Source organism: Elephas maximus, chromosome 6 (assembly GCF_024166365.1).
Source record: "Elephas maximus indicus isolate mEleMax1 chromosome 6, mEleMax1 primary haplotype, whole genome shotgun sequence".
Taxonomy (NCBI): Eukaryota; Metazoa; Chordata; class Mammalia; order Proboscidea; family Elephantidae; genus Elephas; species Elephas maximus.
In genome coordinates, this window is record NC_064824.1 from 105,560,916 (window position 1) to 105,583,195 (window position 22,280).

At 39.3% G+C, this 22,280-nt stretch overlaps 1 protein-coding gene across 1 annotated transcript in view; it reads right to left on the bottom strand.

The window, feature by feature from the left end:
* The window catches only part of DYTN (dystrotelin), a 59,038-nt gene extending 45,682 nt beyond the window's left edge, over positions 1-13,356 (bottom strand). The window contains exons 1-4 of the mRNA XM_049887977.1: positions 13,338-13,356; positions 7,084-7,158; positions 2,640-2,841; positions 496-581 (exon numbers count right to left, since the gene is read on the bottom strand). Coding sequence (XP_049743934.1) covers positions 496-581; positions 2,640-2,841; positions 7,084-7,158; positions 13,338-13,356 — 382 coding nt within the window. The remainder of the gene's footprint in view (positions 1-495; positions 582-2,639; positions 2,842-7,083; positions 7,159-13,337) is intronic.
* Positions 13,357-22,280: the final 8,924 nt, after the last annotated feature.

Consider the following 22,280-nt stretch of genomic DNA (forward strand, 5'->3'; position numbering starts at 1 on the left):
TTCAAAAGTTTACATGCTTTGAATTCTAAATAGTTTATTTCTGAATATAAAGGAAAAGGAGAGGGGAAGTTATATTCCTGATTGTTATTATTTTGAAGGCCTCCAAAACTAGATAATTTGATAACTAATGAAAACCCATTCACATTTCAACTTCTTGATAATTTAGCACATCTAAGAAGAAGGCCAGGAGGTTGGCAAACAGCAATGTGAGGCTAGTTCTGCTCTTCAAAGGAATAGTAATTACTGGTGTCTGAATAATCCTTAAACAAATAAATAGCAAGAACTTTCAAGTAATGAATAATTAGAAAGCGTGGATAGACATCTTGAAAAATTCCAAGTTCTCTAAACATTAAACATTTTTCCTCACTAAAGACGTAAGTCGTGCTGAAGAACAACTATTGTGGTGGGGACACAGGGTGAGCAAAGACGATAACATGCTGGGGGTCTGGAGGTTCCTGCACTTAGGCACTCAGAACTCCCACGTGTGGGTGTTACCTCTGTATTTTGTAAGAGGGCTGTCCCCTGAGAGGGCAATCAGGGCAGCGGCTGCAGGCACAAGATTGAGGACAACCGTTCCTGTGCTGCACAGCAATGAAACAGAGACAAGAATGGGAAGGGCAGGGTGACTGTTTGTGACATGGCGTACAAAAACTGTAACTATTAATGGACATTTCTTACACGTTGGTATAAGTTTTAGCTTTTCATGGCCTTTTTTCCTAAACCTAGAATTTGACAGACTTAAGCATTGAATTCCACCAAGTGTCTGTCAATTTGTTATACAATGGTACCCTGCATGTTGTTATGACATGCGATTGGTAATTCACGTACCAGCAGAATCACCCACCACGGTGGACAGGTTTCGGTGGAGCTTCTAGTCTATGACAGACTAGGAAGAAAGGTCTGGAGATCTGCTTCTAAGGATTAGCCAGTAAAAACGCTGTGGGTCACAACAGACTCGCTTGCTTTGGATATGTCATCAGGAGGGATCCATTGCAAGTGGAGGACATCATGTTTGGTGAAGTAGAAGGCCAGTGAGGGCAATGGAGGCCCTCAGTGATATGGATTGGCACAGTGGCCACAGTGATGGACTTGAACATGCTAGCAATTGTGAGGATGAGGCAGGACCAGGCAGAGTTTCTGTGGTACATATGGGGTCACCATGCATCGCAGTTTACTTGACGGCAGCTAACACACACACACACACACACACACACACACACACACACACACACATTGAATTCAAATATTTCACCATTTGTTTATTAATTCACTCATTTGTTGAATAATAAACAGTAAACACTGTGTTCTTGGACGAAGTAATCTTACTTCCTTAGAACTCAGCTGCCTGGAAACCAAACAACAGAGACAAAGACCAAAAGGCAGGCAGAGGCACAAACATTTGTGTAAAAACAAACAAAAAACCCTACCACTTCATAGGCCATAACTCAGAGCCTAATTGTCCTTTTCACACTGATTATATAATTTCCAAATGTATAAAACCATTTATCCAAGGCATGAGGACTATTACAGGCAGGCGATGATAGTAGAAATGGCACTTAAAAGTCTAATGTTTAAGGAGACTGGAGATCATTAAATAACTTGTGAATGTGTTTATATTTTACTTGAGCAATAAAAAAATAAATAATAAACTAGAAAACAAAACAACTCTAAGGAATTTGCCAAATAGTGAAACTGTGCCTTCTTCTGGGAGGTAGGTGTATGGATAATATTTCTTTTTCTTTATGCACGTGCATGCACACACACACACACACACACATACACTCATGGATACAACCATTGGCTCCAGAGCACATAGGATCAACCCTTTGACATGCCCTAAATTGGTTTAGAGGTTAGCCATCCATGCACAGGACATTCATCCTTACTCCAGCCAAAACACAAAACAAAAATTGATAGTGAAATAAGGCTACTGGGGACTTACAAGCAAAGTGTAGTTTTTCATACGTGCAGATGTATAATCACCCTAGCAAAAGGCGTACATGCTTCTCTAGAGTGCAGAATAGTTTGTACGAGAGAAAAAGTAACGTGGAATTTCTTTTCCCAATTTGCTATCCGTGGGTCATATAATTTAGTGAAGCTGATAGGGATGAGCATCTTCCTTCCCCTCCTCAATGCGTAATACATTTGTGGAAAATAAGCAAACAAAAAAAAACAATGACACCTTCTTGTATACCAAACTCCAAACAAACATTCCAGTTCTAGCTGCCATCAAGTTGATTCTGACTGGTGGCGACCACATGTGTGTCAGACTAGAACTGTGCTCCATAGAGTTTTCAACAGTTGACTTTTCAGAAGTAGATCACCAGGCCTTTCTCCCGAGGCTTCTCTGAATGGACTCAAACCTCTAACCTTTATGGTTAATAGCCAAACGTGTTAACCATTTGCACCACCCAGGGACACCAAGCAAACGTTGTTGTTGGGTGCCGTTGAGTCGATTCCAACTTGAAGCGGCCCTATGCGACAGAGTAGAACTGCCCTTTGGGGTGTTCTAGGCTTAATCTTTATGTGAGCAGATAGCCAGGTTTTTTCTCCAAACATCAGACAATATTAAACTCTCAATGACCAGTGGCAGATAAATACTGCCTGTGAGGTTACAGCACCAGCACCCAGACCCTCACCTGTCATACATCGCTGTGAGAAGACTCAGAGTGAGTTCCGGAGCTCTGGGATGCACCTGTCCCGGTTTTTCCACCCTGACCCTCTGAAACAACTCCTGGAGGGCCTGAAAAAGCTGCTGCACCGAGAGGGAGCTTTCCCTTGCGTCCCAAAAGTATTGGTGTAGTAGGAGGTGCTGGGTCAGGGAGATGTCAATCAAGTCCACTGCAGGAAGCAAGTGGAAATTGAACCTTATTTTCTGATTGGAAGCGAAAGCTTCAAATAAAGCAAATGTCACCGACTATTTAATTAAGATGGTCTTCTTATGGCAGCAGTTTTAAAGAGAATTAAATATGACCATTGTTTAGACACCTGTCTCTTGTGTATAATTCAGGCATTACTATTCTGACAATTTGAATTTTGGAAAAGCATGTCTGTTAGTTAAGCATAGTTGTCACGTTATTTCCAATATAACTGCCAGGATGACTGCTTTACAGAATGAAGTTAAATGAGACTTGAAAAATGGCCTCCCAAGCAAGTTAGTACGCTGCAAGGAAGAGTGAGGAGGAACAGCCTTATACTCATTGAGTGTATTGAGAACATTTACCTTTCTTGTTCAAATATAGGTTTACTTATATTCATGTAAATATATGTTGACAGAAGCTATTAGCCTAGCTTCAGAAGGAATATTGTGTTTTACACTGTAATTTGAAAGAGCCTTGGTGGCACAGCAGTTAAGCACTCAGCTGCTAACCAAAAGGTTGGTGGTTCAAACCCATCCAGCAGCTCCACTGGAGAAAGACCTGATCATCTGTTTCCATAAAGATTATAGCCAAGAAAACCAAGAAGAAAGGCTACAGTTCTACTCTGTCACATGGGGTTGCTACGAGTTCAGTCAACTCAAGGGCACCTAGCAACAACCTAATGCAGTTTGAAACCCCAGTGATCTTTACAAAGGGCAATTGCTGAAGTATCAGACTCTTTAGGCCCCATCCTTGCCTCGGTAATATCTTTTGTGATCTTGTTTCCAACAGTATTACTCTCTAGGGAAGGCACTCAATAAAACCAGAGTTGCTTACAAAAAATGATGGTTTATTTCTTATATTTATTACCTCCTTCTACTGAAAATTTTACAAGGCAATGAATAGCAGGAAGAATGAAATGGAACCAACTCTATGGTTTCTCAAGAAGAGAGGATGACAGACAAAATTAATAAACACTGAACTCTTACATTCTGAGAGGTGGGGATGTTGGTGGCACCAAGAGCGGCTGACATTTGAAATGCTTCAGTCTATGAAATGGTAAAACCCGTGTTTCTCTCTACTTCGTATGTCAATCTCTCAGATAAAAAAGTTTAGCAGGTATCATAATAATTTTTATTTGTTGTTTGATACTGCTTTGAAGGAGAGAGGCTCAGCAAGTGAGGAGCAGATTTGGGGAATACGACTTGAATAAAAACATGGCAGCAGGTGGTAGAGGCTGCAAAGTCCTTGATCATTATCTAATCACAAAGCCATCGCCTCTATAAACAGGACATTTTTGTCTTATGCTGAGACTTCTCTATTACAGCAAGCCAGGTAACAGTGGTATCCACTCATCTCTCCACAACGCTTAGGCAAGATGGTCTCCAGAGCTTTCTCCTCGGAGCTCTTCTCTCAGTGTTTGGGTTGTTTTGTCGTTGTTGCTTTCAAATTTTTGTTTGGCTATCTTTCTAGGTAGAACTTTTCAACTACTGATTTTATTCTTATTTCCCATGAGTATTATTTATATTCACTGCTTCTGATGCCAGGGATAATAAAAAGTTCAAAAATGTACATTCTTAAATTATGCTATTATACATATAGATTTAAAAAAACCAGTTGCTGTTGATTCAGTTCTGACTCATGGCGAATAAAAATGTGCTCCATAGGATTATCATGGCTGTGATCTTTTGGAAGCAGATTGCCAGGCCTTTTTTCAAGGTGCCTCTGAATGGATTTGAACCGCCAACCTTTCAGTTAGTAGCTAAGTGCTTACCCATTTGCACCACCCATGGTCTCCTAGGCATTAATGAGGGAGACTTTTTTTTAATTGAACTTTAGATGAAGGTTTACAGAACAAACTAGCTTCTCATTAAACAGTACACATATTGTTTTCTGACATTGGTTAACAACCCCACAACATGTCAACACTCTCCCTTCCTGACCTTGGGTTCCCTATTACCAGCTTTCCTGGCCCTTCCTGCCTTCTAGTCCTTGCCTCTTAGTTGGCGTGCCCTTTTAGTCTCATTTTGCTTTACGTGCCTGTCTAATTTGGTTTGGTTTTTTTGATTAATTTTTGAATGAAGGGTCAGCCTCAGGAGTGACTTCATTACTGAGCTAAAAGGGTATCTGGGGACCATACTCTTGGGGTTTCTCCAGTCTCTGTCAGGCCAGCAAGTCTGGTCTTTTTTTGTAAGTTAGAATTTTGTTCTACATTTTTCTCCAACTCTGTCCGTGACCCTCTGTTATGATCACTGTCAGAGCAGTCAGTGGTGGTAGCTGGGCACCATCTGGTTGTACTGGGCTCAGTCTGGTGGAGGCTGTGGTAGTTGTGGTCCATTAGTCCTTTGGACTAATCTTTCCATTGTTTCTTTAATTTTCTTCATTCTCCCTTGCTCTTGAAGGGGTGAAACCAGTAGAGCATCTTAGATGGCTGCTCACAGGCTTTTGAGACCCCAGACTCTACTCACCAAAGTAGAATGTAGAACATTTTCTTTACAAACCATGTTATGCCAATTGAGCTAGATGTTCCCTGAGACCATGGTCCTCACAGCCCTTAGCCCAGCAATTCGGTCCCTCAGGGAGTTTGGATGTTTCTATAGAGCTTCCATGACCTTGCCTTGTACAAGTTTTCCTGGCTTCCCCAGTGTTGTGTACTGTAGTACTAATGAAGGAGACTTTCATAAACATTTTCTTTAGTGGGAGAAATTATCCCAGAAAATAACATAATTGAAGGTAAACTGTTAGTGACCAAATTCTTCATTTTCTTGATCCTTGGGAAAGGAAATAATAATCATATGTGAGTTTATCTGTCTAGATCAGTGATTTTAGAAACCTTTTTTAAAAGCCAAGAATTCTTTTTCCAAAGGAAGGCTCATAGGGAAACGTAGTATGTGAAATAGAGAAATACGCAGTTGTTCTGGTTGAAGAGACGGTCCTTGAGCCTTCCTAATTTGTCTGTCCCTCCCTTTCTCACCTTGCTAACCTTTAATGCCCTCGTTCATCCATGTACACTTTGTAAAGCACAGTTGGAAAACCACTGGTCTATGTAACTTATCTGGCGGTTGGAAAAGCATAAAATAAATCTAACCTTTGGTAGAAATGTCATACCCATAACAACTTTTAGTCTGATATGATAAATGTCAGAAGCCATTTTACTTGATACTTTTTTCATGCTACAAAGAAGTTACAGCAAATCAATAACTTTAGATATGTGGAATGCTTTTTTTTTTTTTTTTAATATACTTAGAACCCAATTATTTCATTTTGGAGAATTTTTACAGGATAAATGTTTTCATTACATTTTACCTTATTTGCCTAAGTAACACATAGGGCTTCCAAGGAGTGGCTGGTGGATTTGAACTGCCAACCTTTTGGTTAGCAGCCGAACTCTTAATCACAGCGCCACCAGGGGTCCAAACAACACTATAGAAAAAGAAAACTGCAGCATTCAATCAGATAAAAAGTGAATGCAAAATGGCAGTTCTCAAGGAATCCTCAAGGTAGTTTTGAAATTTACGACCCATGGATTATTCATTTGAACCTACTTTTGGATGTTCAGATGTAGGTAAGTGGTACAACTGGAAGATGCAACTCTTACGTAGAAGAAGAAATCTTAAATTTTCGTACTTAAATCTATAAGTACAGATTCTAAACTAGCCTATTTTGTAACTTTATGTCAATATTGGTATCCTAAAAAGGAAACAAACAAAAAATTTCCAGAAACCAAGTAGGAAGAATGAAAAAAAAAAAAATTGACATGCTCATTCACAAACCACTTTCTGTAGTTAGTGGAGCCACACGAGTGTTGAATGCATATGGTATACTCCTCACCACCTTCTTTGTTACAAAAAAAAAAAAAAAAAAAATCCCATTGCCATTGAGTTGATTCTTACTCATAGTGACCCTATAGGACAGAGTAGAACTGCCCCATAGTTTCCAAGGAGTGCCTGGTAGATTCGAACTGTTGACTGTTCAGTTAGCAGCCATAGCATTTAACCGCTATACCACCAGGGTTTCCCTTTTGGTTTGGTTTTATACATAAAAATCTATTGTAATTATAGCTATATACATACACAGGAGCCCTGGTTGTGCAGGGTAAATGTATGGCCCAGTCTTCCTGAGTCACAGGGTCACTCAATTGGGGGAGTTTTTGTTTTCTCTATAAGTTTTACATCACACATCAGGAGCAGATTTTTCCAAGTACTTCAAGAGAGCCTGTACTTACATTGGCACAGAGTTTGCACAGATCGTAATTTGAAGGCTGTTCTATAAATGGAATTCTCAATACTACTAAGAGCATCTGCAAAGAAAACACGAAATATGGATAAAGGATGGTTTTGGTATATAAATCCCATATCCCAGAAATTCTAGAGATCATATAAACAAAAAAAACAAACCCATGGCTGTGGAGTTGATTCCGTCTTATAACAGCTCTGAAGGACAGAGTAGAACTGCCTCGTAGGGTTTCCAAGGCTGTAATCTTTATGGAAACATTGCCGTATCTTTTTCCTCGGAGCAGCCGGTGTGTTTGAACCATTGACCTTTCAGTTAATAGCTGAGCACTTAATCACTGTGCCACCAGGATTCCTTAGCGATCATATATTGTTGCTGTTGTTAGGTGCTGTCGAGTTGGTTCCGACTCATAGGGACTCTGTGCACAACAGAACGAAACACTACCCGGTCCTGAGCCATCCTTACAATCATTGTTATGCTTGAGCTCATTGTCGCAGTCACTGTGTCAATCCACCTTGTTGAGGGTCTTCTTCTTTTCTGCTGATCCTGTACTCTGCCAAGCATGATGTCCTTCTCCAGGGACTGATCCCTCCTGACAACATGTCCAAAGTATGTAAGACGCAGTCTCGCCATCCTTGCTTCTAAGGAGCATATAGGATTCCCTTTTTTTCTTTATTATTTTACAGATGAGAAAACCAAGGCCTACAGCTTGCAGTTCCACCTGCGAACAAGTAATAGTGGACTCACAGGACCCTGGAGCTGCAGGTGACCCTAGGGAACACCCCTCTCAGTCTCTCTAACTAGGGCATCCACCAAAAGGTGGGGACTACTCCTTCAGGAATCTACCCACTTTTTAACAAAAGGAGAAGACCTTGTGAAACAAATAAGATAAAAAAAAAAATTATACGTAGGATATAAGCTCAATATTGTTAAACAGGTTATATTCTAGTCATACGTGCACACGTATTTATACATGTATAAAGACTTCATATCACATACTTTGGGCATATTACCAGGAAGGACCAGTTCCTGGAGAAGGGCATCATGCTTGGTAAAGTAGAGGGTCAGCAAAAAAGAGGAAGACCCTCAATGAGATGGACTGACACTGTGGCTGCATCAATGGGCTCAAGCGTAACAATGATTCAGGCGCAGAACCAGGCAGTGTTTCGTTCTGTTGTACACAGGGTTGCAATGAGTCAGAACTGACATGAAAGCATCTGGCAACAAGGACTCAAAAGCTAATCATCCATTCATTCATTTATGTATTGCACTTGTAATATGTGGATCTGACATAATTCTAGGTCCATGAATTATAAACCCAAAACCTGACTCATAGCGACCCTATAGGACAGAGTAGAACTGCTCCATAGAGTTTCCAAGGAGCGCCTGGCGGATTCAAATTGCTGACGTTTTGGTTAGCAGCCGTAGCACTTAACCACTACAGCACCACCATTTCCCCTTAAATATAGGAGTTAACAAAACAGACAAAAATCCCACCCTCGTGGAGTTTCAATTCTAGTGGTATCCACCACCTTGCCAAGGGGGCCTTCTAGGCAGTCAGTATCAGCCAAATGGACTTGGCACATGATTTCTATTTGAAACATATTTGTGGCTCCTATTTTGGAATCTAATCTATACAAAAAATAAATAAGATGAGAGAAAAAAAGAGGTATAAATATTGGCAAGGAATAGATTTGCAGGTGGTATCAGGATTTATAAATGATCTGATTATCTATCTAGATAATCAATAAAAATCATCTGCAAGTTGGCTGGATCAGGAATCAATAAATTCCCTTTACACTAGTGATTTCCAAACTTTAGCTTGTATCACGTTTACCTGTTCAGATACAGGCTGAGGGGCCTTAACCCCAGAGTTTCTGATTCAGTTTCAGATCTGGTCTGAGCATGTTCCTAGGTGATGCTGCTGCTGTTGACCCAGGAAACATACACTGAGGATCATTGCTTTACAGCTGCAGTAATCAGCCAGGACAGATAGTTTTTAGACTACACAGTACGCTGAACAATATATAAAACCTTAGAAAGCTTATAAAGACATTGAAGATGATATGAATAAGTAGAGAGTTCTAACTTATTCCTGGATGGAAATTTAGCATGATGAAGATATGAATTCTATCCCAAATAATTCTATAAATGTATTGCAATTCTCATTTTAAAATTCCTATATTTTCTCCTAATAGTCTTAAGAGTTTTAATAATTTATGTTTAACTTTGTAATGTATCCTGATGTTATTTTTGTATATGATATCGATCAGAGAATCTATATATTTTTCCCAATGGTTATTCAATGGCCTCAGCATTATTTATTAAATAATCTATAATTTCCTTGTTGAGTTTAATGCCTTCTTTATTATATGCTAACATTCCACATTTACATGGGTCAGGTTCTGGATTCTGTTCTATTCCATTTCTCTATCTCTTCCCGCAATAATACCATGCTGCATTTATTCTCACATTTATTACTTACGGTTTGTCAAGTTCAAAACAGTAGCTGGTGGCAATTCCCTGAGGGGAGGGGATGGCTGTGTAGCATAAACAGGGAGACGAGGCACTAGGCTTGGTGAGGATTTCTGTGTCCAATCTTGACGTGGAGTTTTATGCCTTCAAGTGGACCCCAAAGCCAAAGGCGATGAGCATAGCAAGTGGTGGCCAAGATGCCACTTAAAATCAGGGTCTTTCACCAGGTGTTCAGAATAAAAACCCTAGAGGTTTCCATCTGTCTCCAAGGGATAGGTCTTTCCCAAACATGACTCAGTCTGAATTTCATACCAAGCCACATTTGGAAATTGGAGCAAAGTCCTAGCCATAAACAAACAAACAAAAATCACCATCAAGTCAATTCCAGCTCATGCTAGCCCCATGTGTTACAGGGTAGTCCTGCCCCGTGGGTTCTCTTGGCTGTCATCTTTATGGAAGCAGATTACCAGGTCTGTCCTTTGTGATGCTGCTGAGTGGGTTTGCACCACCGACCTTTAGGGTAGTAGTTCAGCGGAAACCATTTGCACCACGTCGGAACATTTTCCTAGCCACTACACATATGGATACTGAGCACCAGGCACTGGGTAGGAAACTGAGGGATTACAGAGCTGACCAGGGCAGACCCATTCTTGAGGAGTTAGAGCACACCACAGGCCTCTCTCTGAAGTTTGCTTCAGTGACCAATATATGATCACGAGCTGGGGACCTTTCTCAGGTTAATGAGGGCTGTGCCTAAAAAATGTCAGCAAAAGAAGCCAACTTGTCTGAGAACCTTCCACATTTTTTTTTTTTTTTGAAGAGGCACAAACATACTAAAGACTCTACAGTCTGCTCTAAAATGTTTATGATTCAGCATTTCCTTGTATTTTAAAAAATGCTTATGGTCTCAACCCACCTGGAGCAAAGGAAAATGAAGAACACCAAGCCCACATGACAACTAAGAGCCCAAGAGACAGAAAGGGCCACATGAACCAGAGACCTACATCATCCTGAGACCAGAAGAACTAGTTGGTGCCCGGCCACAATCGATGACTGCCCTGACAGGGAGCTCAGCAGAGGACCCCTGAGGGAGCAGGAGATCAGTGGGATGCAGACCCCAAATTCTCATAACAAGACCAAACTTAATGGTCTGACTGAGACTGGAGGAATCCCGGCGGCCATGCTCCCCAGACCTTCAGCTGACACAGGACAGGAACCATCCCCGAAGACAACTCTTCAGAAATGAAAGGGACTGGTCAGCGGGTGGGAGAGAGAAGCTGATGAAGAGTGAGCTAATTATATCAGGTGGACACTTGAGATTGTGTTGGCAACTCTTGCCTGGAGGGGGGATGGGAGGATAGAGAGAGAGGGAAGCCGGCAAAATTGTCAAGAAAGGAGAGACTGAAAGGGCTGACTCAAGACGGGGAGAGTAAGTGGGAGTAGGGAGTGAGATGTATGTAAACTTATATGTGACAGACTGATTGGATTTGTAAACGTTCACTTGAAGCTTAATAAAAGTTATTATAAAAAAAAAAAAAAAAAAAAAATCCAGAAGTCATCATAGGTGTCCTGCCAACTAGTGCTGGGTTTGTGGACACAGAAGGCCATGGCTTTGAATTCTGGCTGTGTTGGTAACTTCCAGCAGGGGCTTAAACTTCCTGGATCTCAGTTTTCACATCCATAAAAAGGGGAAATATTAGTACTTACATGGAAATTCTTTGTGAGAATTTAATGAGCTATTACATGTAAAGGTCTTATCAACAGTTCCTGGCACATAGTAAGAACTGGTGATTCTTATCTTTGCTTTTGTACAATGTGTTGCATTTTGTACATTTTGAAATTATCTACTTGTAATAAAACCAAACAAACCAAAAAAAAAAAAAAAAAAAAAAATGCTTAGATTCAGATAAGAGTCCAATGTTTGAGTATGGGAAAAGTTAAGAAACACCCTTGCACTCCTTCTGGAGAAGGAAAACAAATGGAAAATAAACATAATAATACGGAAGTAATTTACATTCCCCTCCCCCTCCCCCCCGAAATTAGCCAGGTTTTGTGCCCTAGTTCCTCTCAGATGCACCAAACAGACACAGAGAATCAGCAAAATGGGGGCTCCGCAGCTTGCCAGATGCTGCTCTTGGTGGAGGAGTGACTTGGGAGCTGCTCTGCCATCTGGCGCACCCCACTCTTGTCAAATTATGTTTTGCAGTGTCATTTGATGAAGTTATGCAGCAAATCATGGCAAGCTGTGATACAATGCAACATGGACAATGAACGAGTCTCCCAGGTGAGTCTCCCAGCCCTGCTTCCTCAAGGCTTCATTTGGCTTGTCCTGCTGGTGGGAGAGAACTCAAAAAAGGAAAAAAAATGCTGGATCCATCATAAGGTCGCTATGCGTCTAAATCAACTCAACGGCAGTGGGTTTTATCAGGTCCAAAGCTATGAACAAAGTAGCTTTAGATGCTTAAAAGAAGTAAAAATACAAGCTACATATGTTCATATTTGTGGAAGCAATTTGAGGAACATCATTTGATTTAAATAATTTTTTATTTTTTGCTTAGCCAAATAAATGCATCATTTTTCATAGGTTCTAAGCTCAATGTAATAAAACCTCTTTCGGCTGTCCATTAAGAGTCCCTGGGTGGTGCGAATGGTTAACGCTCTACTTTGAACCCACCTAAAGGATCCTTGGAAGACGTGCCTGGTGATCTGCTTCTGAAAGGCCAGAGCCTTGAAAACCTTACAGAGCAGTTCTACTCTGCACGTATGGGATTGCCATGAGTTGGACTCGATTCCTCAGCAACCGGCAACAACTGTCTATCATCTAGGTAGATGGTCTAGAAATTGATGCTTTAGGTTAGTGGTCGTCAAAGTGCAGTCACAGGTGAGCAGCATTACCATCACCTGGGAACTTGTCAGAAATGCACATTCTTGGACCCCACTCCAGACCTACTACTCCCAAACTCTGTAGGTGGAGCCCAGAAGTTTAACAATCTCTCCAGGTTATTGTGATTTGCCCTATATTTGCAAACCACTGCTTTGTGGTGAGAAAATTGACCATTGAATGGATTAACCTGCTGCTTGGTGTTTAGATTACCAATATGAGGGCTAAAATTTGGGAAACTTAAAGATAATTTGAACCATTCACAACGTCATTTAAGATAAATAACTTGAGATGTTACAGAATTTTATATAAAAAAGTAAGGTTAACAATCTAGATTTCAGCCAAGGGAATAAGGCTGCAAATAGATCCAGCAATAAAGATGTCACAGACTGGCCTTGGACCTAACTTGGTATTTAAAGATGTTGGAGGAAAGGGGAATTTGTTTCCCCATATCGATTTATCAAATATTCATATAGTGACAGCTATGGGACCTTTCTCCTCGCTTTGGGATCACATAGTACTGGGATCTCACCCTTGACATTGAAAAAACTACAGTGATGTCACTTTAATAGTAAACCACGAAGATAAATAAAAATAAGAAGCCACTTTTGTGTATTTGAATAGCAACTTAAAATGTAACTATATTAAGTCTTTTGTTAAATTTTTTTTTTGTGCTTTGGAGATAATAGACCAAATAGTTTTCAATTAATTATGGATTTCTGTTTAGAAGAGAGAGAAAAGTCTCTTTAATCACCTAATATTTTCTTTTCCAGGCAGAAATTTGCCAAATGTTTTCTCTTCTGTAACTCAGAAGTCTAAAAAAAACACAACATCTGTGTCTAATTTTTTCATTTACAAACCGTGCTCAGAAACTCGACAGTAATACTCACCTTGTTTATCTGGGTCCATCTCAGGAATTTCCCAGAATGACAGATGGCAAGTGGGCTCTTGTAACTAGAAATGAATCAATATTTTAAACAGAAGATCTTGCTGTGGAGAGGGAGAGGAAAGAAACAAAAAGGCAAACAAAGTAATTTTACCTGGAGAACAATGAATACACACTGTTGGGGAAGACTGTAAAACCTCTTGGGAGAATAAAGAGGAATACAGACTTCTTATGCTGGACACACTTCTAGGAGTACATCCCAAGGATTCCCTGGAGATGTACTTAAATATATGTATAGAAATCAGATGACATATCGTGTTGGGCAAATCTGCTACAAAAGACCTCTTTAAAGTGTTGAAAAGCAAGGATGTCACTTTCAGGATTAAGGTGCACCTGACCCAAGCCATGGTTATTTTCAATCGACTCATATGCGGGCGAAAGATAGACAATGAATAAGGAAGACCTAAGAAGAATCGACACTGTTGAATTATGGTGTTGGCAAAGAATATTGAATATATACCATTGACTGCCAGAAGAACAAACAAATTTGTCTTGGAAGAAGCACAGCCAGAATGCTGCTTAGAAGCATGGACAGAGAGACCTCACATACTTTGGGCATGTTATCAGGAAGGACCAGTTCCTGGAAAAGGACTTTGAGCTTGGTAAGGTAAAGGGTCAGTGAAAGAGAAGAAAATCCTCAATAAGATGGATTGACACAATGGCTGCAGCAATGCATTCAAGCATAACAATGCTTGTGAGGATGGCGCAGGACTGGGCAGTGTTTCCTTTTGTTGTACGTGGAGTGGCTATAAGTAGGAACCAACTAGATGACACCTAACAACAACAACAACAACAACATAGATATACAGATATATCTGTATATTGATATTCAAACATACATACACATATATCTACACACACACATATGAATATATACATTTTTAAAGAAAGCTCACAAGAGGATCATGTGATAAGGTGTTTGAATTGATACTATTTGGTTAAAAATGTAATACGTAGAATTATTTAGCATAGTGTGTATTATAAATTCAAACATTTGAGGGCTTCAAATTTTGCCCTTTGAAATTCAAGTAAATTTACTTTTTTTTGAAATGAGAATGTAGTCCACTCTTAAAATCACAATGCCTCAAAAGCTCTGAGTAGTCACAGTATTGGTTTCTGAAAATATGGTTGTAAATTCCTAGAATTATGTGTATAGATATATAATACATAATATGTATACATACATAATATGATATATACATATATGTACACACTATACACATATATATGTACACACACAGAAATCAGTTGTTCTTTTTTTTTTTTAAAAAAGGAGCAAATTAGCTACCTGCTAATAGTTTCATATTGCAACTATTGTTCAAACTCACTCTCTCTCTATATATATTCACTTTCAACAAAAAGAATAGGTTACGCTATAAAAAAGACACAGCATTCCTTAACATAAGAAGTTTAAAATTGTTTGAAAAGTTACATAATCATTACATTTTAAATAGTGCTTATCCTCCTTTCCAAATGAGTGAATGAATTAAAGCACACATTACTTGGTCAGATAACATTTTACAGAGAGAGAAACTAATACAAAAACCTATTATGCTAGTTCTTCAAAAATGTGATGGCAATAGTGATGATATCAGACTTGCCAAAATCTAGACGGTAAGGTCTGTTTTGAAAAGAAATAGCAAGAGAAATATGGCTTTTGTTGGTGTAGAAATGCTCCTCCAAGCTTCACCCGAAGTCCCCAGTGCTGCTGGAGATGTCATCTATCTGCCTCCACACTCCAGGTCCTTACCTTTCTAAGTTTGCCTGGAGAATCAATTCTTTCAGTCCAGTATTCTGCAGAAATAACTCAGCAGTTACTGAGGCAAGAGAAGCTGAGTAATAGCAGATTTCCAGATGTAGCATTCCTATGTAGACTTGATGTCTGGTTCTGACTCCCCAACAACTATAGGTAAAACACTGGCAGTTGAGGCTGCTCCGACTCACTGAAGTGCATTCATTAGTAATAACTATCTTGAATAATTTAAGGCCACCCCTACGTGTCTGTTTCAAAGGGTTATTTCCTTATTTTGTGTATTGGAGAGGCAAGTAATTATGCTTATCTTCTAGGTGCTGGTGAGAACAAGGCTTACCGTAGAGATTAGGAAACAAGAAGGGTCCCACATTGCAGGCATGAGGTGACGTCCACTTTACCAACCAGCCCAGGTTAGATGACCTAAGACTAGAACCTAATTCATTGTGCTAATTCTTTTATAAATACGGATATAGCTACACATTTTTAAAAGGCACCAAAAGGATAATATTAATTTGTTGTGAATATGTATTTCCTCTTAAATTTTAAATATAATCTGAAAATGTCTTATGTTTTAGATATTCAGATTAAAAATAAACCTGTTATAACCTCAACTGGGCTTAAAAAAAAAAGTTTATCACATGAACCATAATACATCACATGGGTTTATTGATTAGAACTTTACCATTAACATCTTCAGGCTGCTGAAGAGGTAGGGAGTCAATTTTAACATGTCTTTCAAGGTTAGAACCCAAAGCACAGGCATAATACTCCGTGAACATTTCGTGGGGAGCCAGTATGTCTAAGTGTCCATGGTCCCAAGTGATATACTTAAAACAATAATGATAAGTGGGCACTAACCCAGTCTAGAATTTCCCATTACAAAAGTCAGTTTTGAAAAGTGAGTAGCCAGTTTATTCCTTTCTCTTCAAGAAGTGTTAATATCACACTATTGATTTCTTAAAAACTGAAACTTGGGACATTCTTAAACACAAAAATTAATTAGTGATGGGGCGAGAATGGCACCAAGTGGAGGGAGAAAACAACCTGTCATTTACCCTTCCGCTATCAATTTTCTGATAAGACAAAAACCTAGGAAGAGAGCAAGCCTATCTCAAGTGATTTCTGTATCCATTTGAGTGCTACAGAGTCAATGTTGAAATCATATTCCATTTTGTTTTTCCAAGACATATCGTAATATCTGAGGTATTGGCAAAAGAAACAGGTTCGAATGTTTTTCTGAATGCTGCCATATTAAAATATAAACAGATCTCTAATATTAAGTAATTGTGTGGATCAAGAATCTTGATACAAAAGAAAAAATTGTTTGACGTTCTAGTCAACATGACATAATTAAATAGACAAATGTTTATGTACATAGGAATGAACTAGAGTAACTTGGAAAGTAATTTAAGCAAACTAAGAAATTGATAGTCCTGAGCACTTGGTCTGGCTGGATTTTGGAGAAGCTATTTTTTTTTTTTTAAGATAAGAGAGCAGGGGCCATTTTGGTTTCACTTACTTCTGTTAATTGGAACTTTGTAGTTACTGTTGCACCTCTTGAGTCAAGCTCAGATAGGCTTAGTCACATTAAGACTTTTTTTTTTCCATAGAATGTTTTGGATTACAAATCAAAACCCATTATTGCAAATTTACCACATCAGAGGTAAATGACGAGGGGAAAGTTTTTGCTAGCATGGCAGCAGGTTCTAGAAATTGTAATTGGTAATTAACACTGTCTTTACCCTCTGAAACAGAGCAGCTCCCTTCTGAGGAAGCAGGTAAGAAGAGAGTTCAGTCTTCTTATACATTTTACTCTTTATATTTAATAAATGATTTGTGGAGAGAGATGTAAATGTCCCGTTCCATATCAAACTTTCACCCAATAGTTTTGTCATCTCCTGATAATTCTTATTGAGCCAATTATAATTATCATGATTGCAAAGTGTTGATTTTATAACTTCATCATTTATTGGCTGGCTTACACTGCAGGGAAGACCTTTTCCTTCTCTTCCCATTGCTGTGCAGAACATTGTCTGATATAGTGCTAGATGATGGGCCCCTCAGGTTAGAAAAAAAAAGGCACTCAAAATTTGAGAAAGAGCTGCCTCCTCAAAGTAGAGTCAACCTTAATGAACGTGGATGAAGTCAAGCTTTCAGGACCCTCATTTGCTGATGTGGCAAGACTTAAAATGAGAAGAAACAGCTGCAAACATCCATTAATAATCAGAACGTGGACTGTACAAACCATAAATCTAGGAAAATTGGAAATTGTCAAAAATGAAATATAATACATAAAGGTGAATATCCTAGGCATTAATGATCTGAAATGGACTCATATTAGCCATTTTGTATCAGACAATCATATGGTCTACTATGCCGGGAATGACAAATAGAAGAGGAATGGCATCACATTTATTGTCAAAAAAAAAACATTTCAAAGTATGTCCTGAAGGACAACACTGTCAGTGATAGGATAATATCCATACAGCTAGAAGAAAGACCAGTCAATATGACTACTATTTTAATTTATACACCAACCACTAATGCCAAAGATGAAGATACTGAATATTTTTACCAACTTTTGGAGTCTGAAATTGATCACACATGCAATCAAGATGCATTAGTAATTAGTGGTGATTGGAATGCAAAATTTGGAAATGAAGAAGAATCTATAGTTGCAAAATATGACCTGGTGACAGAATGACCCTGGAAATTCCATGATAGAATTTTGTAAGACCAACAAATTATTCATTGCAACTACCTTTTCTTAACAACATAAATGCAACTACATATGCGGACCTCACTGGATGGAAAACACAAGAATAAAATTGACAATAATTGTAGAGACAATGGAAAAGCTCAATATCTTCAGTCAGAACAAGGCCAAGAGCTGACTGTGGCACAACTGCTCATATGCAAGTTCAAGTTGAAGCTGAAGAAAATTAAAACAAGACCACAAGAACCAAAGTATGACCTTACGTATATCCCACCTGAATTTGAAGATATCTCAAGAATAGACTTGACACATTGAACACTAATGACCGCAAACCAGACGAGTTGTGGGAGGACATTAAGGACAACATGCATGAAGAAAGCAAAAGTTTATTAAAAAGACAGAAAAGAAAGAAAAGACCAAAATGAATGTCACAAGAGACTCTGAAACTTGCTCTTGAATGTCGAACAGCTAAAGCAAATGGAAGAAATGATGAAGTAAAAGTGCTGAACAGATTTCAAAGGGTGGGTGGACAAGAAAAAGTAAAGTATTATAATGAAATGTGCGAAGACCTGGAATTAGAAAACCAAAAGGAAAGAACGTGCTTAGTATTTCTCAAGCTGAGAGCTGAAGAAAAAAATTCAAGCCTCAAGTTACATTTTTGAAGGATTCTATGGGTAAAATACTGAATGACATAGGAAGCATCAAAAGAAGATGGAAGGAATACACAGAGTCACTGTACCAAAAAGAATTAATTGATGCTCAACCATTTTAGCAGGTGGCATATGATCGAGAACTGATGATACTGAAGAAAAATGTCCAAGCTTCACTGATGCCACTGGTGAAAAACAAGCCTCCAGGAATTGAGGGAATACCAGTTGAGATGTTTCAACAAATGGGGGCAGCGCTAGAGGTGTTCACTAGTCTATGCCAAGAAATTTGGAAGACAGCTACCTGGCCAAAGAACTGGAAGAGATCCATACTTGTGCCCATTGAACTTCCAGAAATTTAAGCTGGACTCAGGAAAGGACATAGAAGGAGGAATACCATTGCTGATGTCAGATGGATCTTGGCTGAAAGCAGAGAATACCAGAAAGATGTTTACCTGACTTTAATTGGCTATGAAAAGGCATTCGACTGTGTGGATCACAACAAATTATGGATAACTTTGCGAACAATGGGAATTCCAGAACACTTATTTGTGCCCTGCAGAACGTGTACTTAGACCAAGAGTCAGTTGCTGAAACAGAACAAGGGAATACTGCATGGTTTAAAATCAGCAAACGTGTACATCAGGATTGAATCCTTTCACCATACTTATTCGATCTGTATGCTGAGCAAATAATCTCAGAAGCTGGAATATATGAAGAAGAATGTGGCATCAAAATTGGTGGAAGACTCATTAACAACCCGCAGCAATATGCAGATGACACAACTTTGCTTGCTGAAAGCGAAGAGGACTTGAAGCATTTAATGATGAAGATCAAATACCACAGCCTTCAGCATGGATTGCACCTCAACATAAAACAAAAATCTTCACAACTGCACCAATAAGCAACATCATGATAAATGGACAAAACACTGAAGTTGTCAAGGATTTCATTGTACTTGGGTCCACAATCAATGTCCGTGGAAGCGGCAGTCAAGAAATCAAGCAACATACTGCGTTGGGCAAATCTGCTGCAAAAGACCTCTTTAAAGCCTTAAAAAGCAAAGATGTCACTTAGAGGACCTAGGTGCACCTGACCCAAGCCAGGGCATTTTCAATTGCCTCACATGCATGTGAAAGCGGGACAATGAATTGATGCCTTTGAATAATGATGTTGGTGAAGAATATTGAAGATACCATGGACTTCCAGATAAACGAGTAAGTCTGCCTTGGAAAAAGTACAGCCAGAGTGCTCCACGGATGCAAGGGTGGTGAGACTTCCTCTCACGTACTTTGGACATGATATCAGAAGGGACCAGTCCCTGACAAGGGACATCATGCTCGGCAGGGTGGAGGGTCAGTAAAAAAGGAGACCCTCAGTGAGATGGATTGACGCAGTGGCTACAACAATGGGCTCAAGCATGGCAACGATTGTGAAGATGGCTCAGGCCTGGGCAGTGTTTTGTTCTGTTGTACACAGGGTCACTATGAGTCGGAACTGACTCAAGGACACCTAAAAATAACAATAAAAATCTTTATACCACATCTTTCTCCTGCTGGTATGCTCGGACTGCCAACCTTTTCATTAGCAGCCAAGCACTAAACCACTGTGCCACCATGGCTCCTTTATTCCTTCTCTCACTTCTACTTATTTAGGATCAATGCAGACTCATGGATTCTTATTTTATTGACTAAGTTATATTCCATTACCGATATTATTTATTTGATGCTCAAATTGTTTCATTTTGGCCAATGGAATCCCCAAAATCTGGCACCTGGTTTTTAAAATATTTTAAAAAATAATTTTCCATCATTAAAAAAATAATTTCTTTATTTTCTGGTTCAACCAGATGTTCCAGGTTTATTTTATGGTTTCCCTGCCCCAGCCCTATAATCAGTCATTTCTCTAGGAAGCCCTAGTTTGTTTCGGTGAATATGGTTTTATAGACCAAAATCTGGGTACTAAATGTGCTCATTATTAATGGAAAAATTGTTTTTAGGTACTGTCATAAGTTTATCACAATACTTTCAATTCCAATCCAACAATCCAAAACCACAGGGCTCTTCTTTGCCTTCCCCAATTTTATAACTATTTCTCCCTTCTCCAACAATGATTACCCTGGCTTCTAAAAAACATTGATGTATATACCCATTTGCTCAATCATAAGCTTACCTTTTGAACCCTCCCTTTCTAAAACACTGCTCTTGGTTCAGGTCAGAGATTTTTTCTATCTTTCTGCATTGCCACTGTCTTATGCTGGTGATGTCTCCTTTCAAGGGTACAGGATGGCTGCCAAAGCTGCAAGCATTACATGCTGGTAGGACTGCATTTTAAACAGTAAGGAAGTAGGTGGGAGTCAGAGAGCTTTCTCTTCACATACCATTTTTCCGTTCTATCTCTCTGTTTAGGGAAAAGTAATCTTTTCCATAAGCCTCCAGAAGACTTCTCCTTATGTGTCATTGTCAAAACTGGGTTGCCTGCCTGCCCCTAGACCAATGTCTAGCAAAGGCAACTAGATTAGATCTATCACGATTCATTGCTCTAGGGTTGGGCACATTGATCATCCCAGCAAAAATCAGAATTTTATTAGTCAAGGGAATGGGGACACAGCTGTAGGGCCAACTAATAGTGACTACCACAGTTACATATTTATAAAAACTTAACCCCTATTTTAATGATCAATAATTACTTTATTCACATAATGACTTTCTCTGAGTCATAGTCTATATTTTATGCTGAATATCTGTCACCCTTCATGCCTTTACCATGACAGTTTTAACAACATAGACAAATTGTTTTTAATCATCTCACATTAAAGTTACTTCTGATGGGAAGATCAGAATTGATATTTCCCAAATTGGTCCATTATACACACCAGGCTACTGTGAGAGATAGTGCACCAGTTGGAAAAAAAAAAAAAAAAAAAAAACTCTCTGAAAGATATTTTTGAAATGGCACCATCATTAATCTTAAACAACAATAAACATCAAGACTTTCTTCCCAGTGTGATTCCATATCTTATATTAGTTTGGGACAAATGTGTGGCAGTAGGTAACAGTGACTAAAATCTGTTTGTTCAATTCTTCTATGGGAGCCTATCCTGGAGAATTATGTCATCCTATAGTGGTTCAAACATATGATAGGTCATATTCATGCTGAAAGGTACAGACTGCTGGGGACAGGGCTGAGTGTTTCCTGCAGTTCCTAAAGGGGAGAAAACTTCTGCCTACACTCTGGTCTTTCTCTCTAGTCCCTTCCTAGAAGTTCACCAAATGGAGAAGAAACTGTTCATCAGATTGATCAGAGCTTGACACCCACTGGGAAGAATACCACTAGAGGGCAGGGCCACTGTATTGAAAAGTGATGCATGTTCATGGTCATATTCTCTGTTCCAGCCTTTCCACCTTTTTCTGAGTGGTAAGGGATCAGCATACATGATTCAATGTGGTAATAGGGCAGGAAGCTTTGCTTGGGCTTCTTGGCCAGAGTTGCATTTTCCAATCTAGCTGAATGATATTTTTACCAAGGAAATCTAAGAAAAACAGGACATGCCAGGTCTCATAAAGGTGGAGACCCTTGCCATCTCTGAAGACCTCACACACAGAACTTCTAGGCTTCTCCTGGTCACCACCATTAACAAGACTCAGACACCATTTGTCTAAGTTCAAATTGTAAGAGAGAGAATCTGATTGGTTCTCCTCGGGTAAAGTGTGTCTAGCCTGGCTCAATCAGTTGAGGCCAAGGTGCCAAGGTCATCTGAACAAACATGGC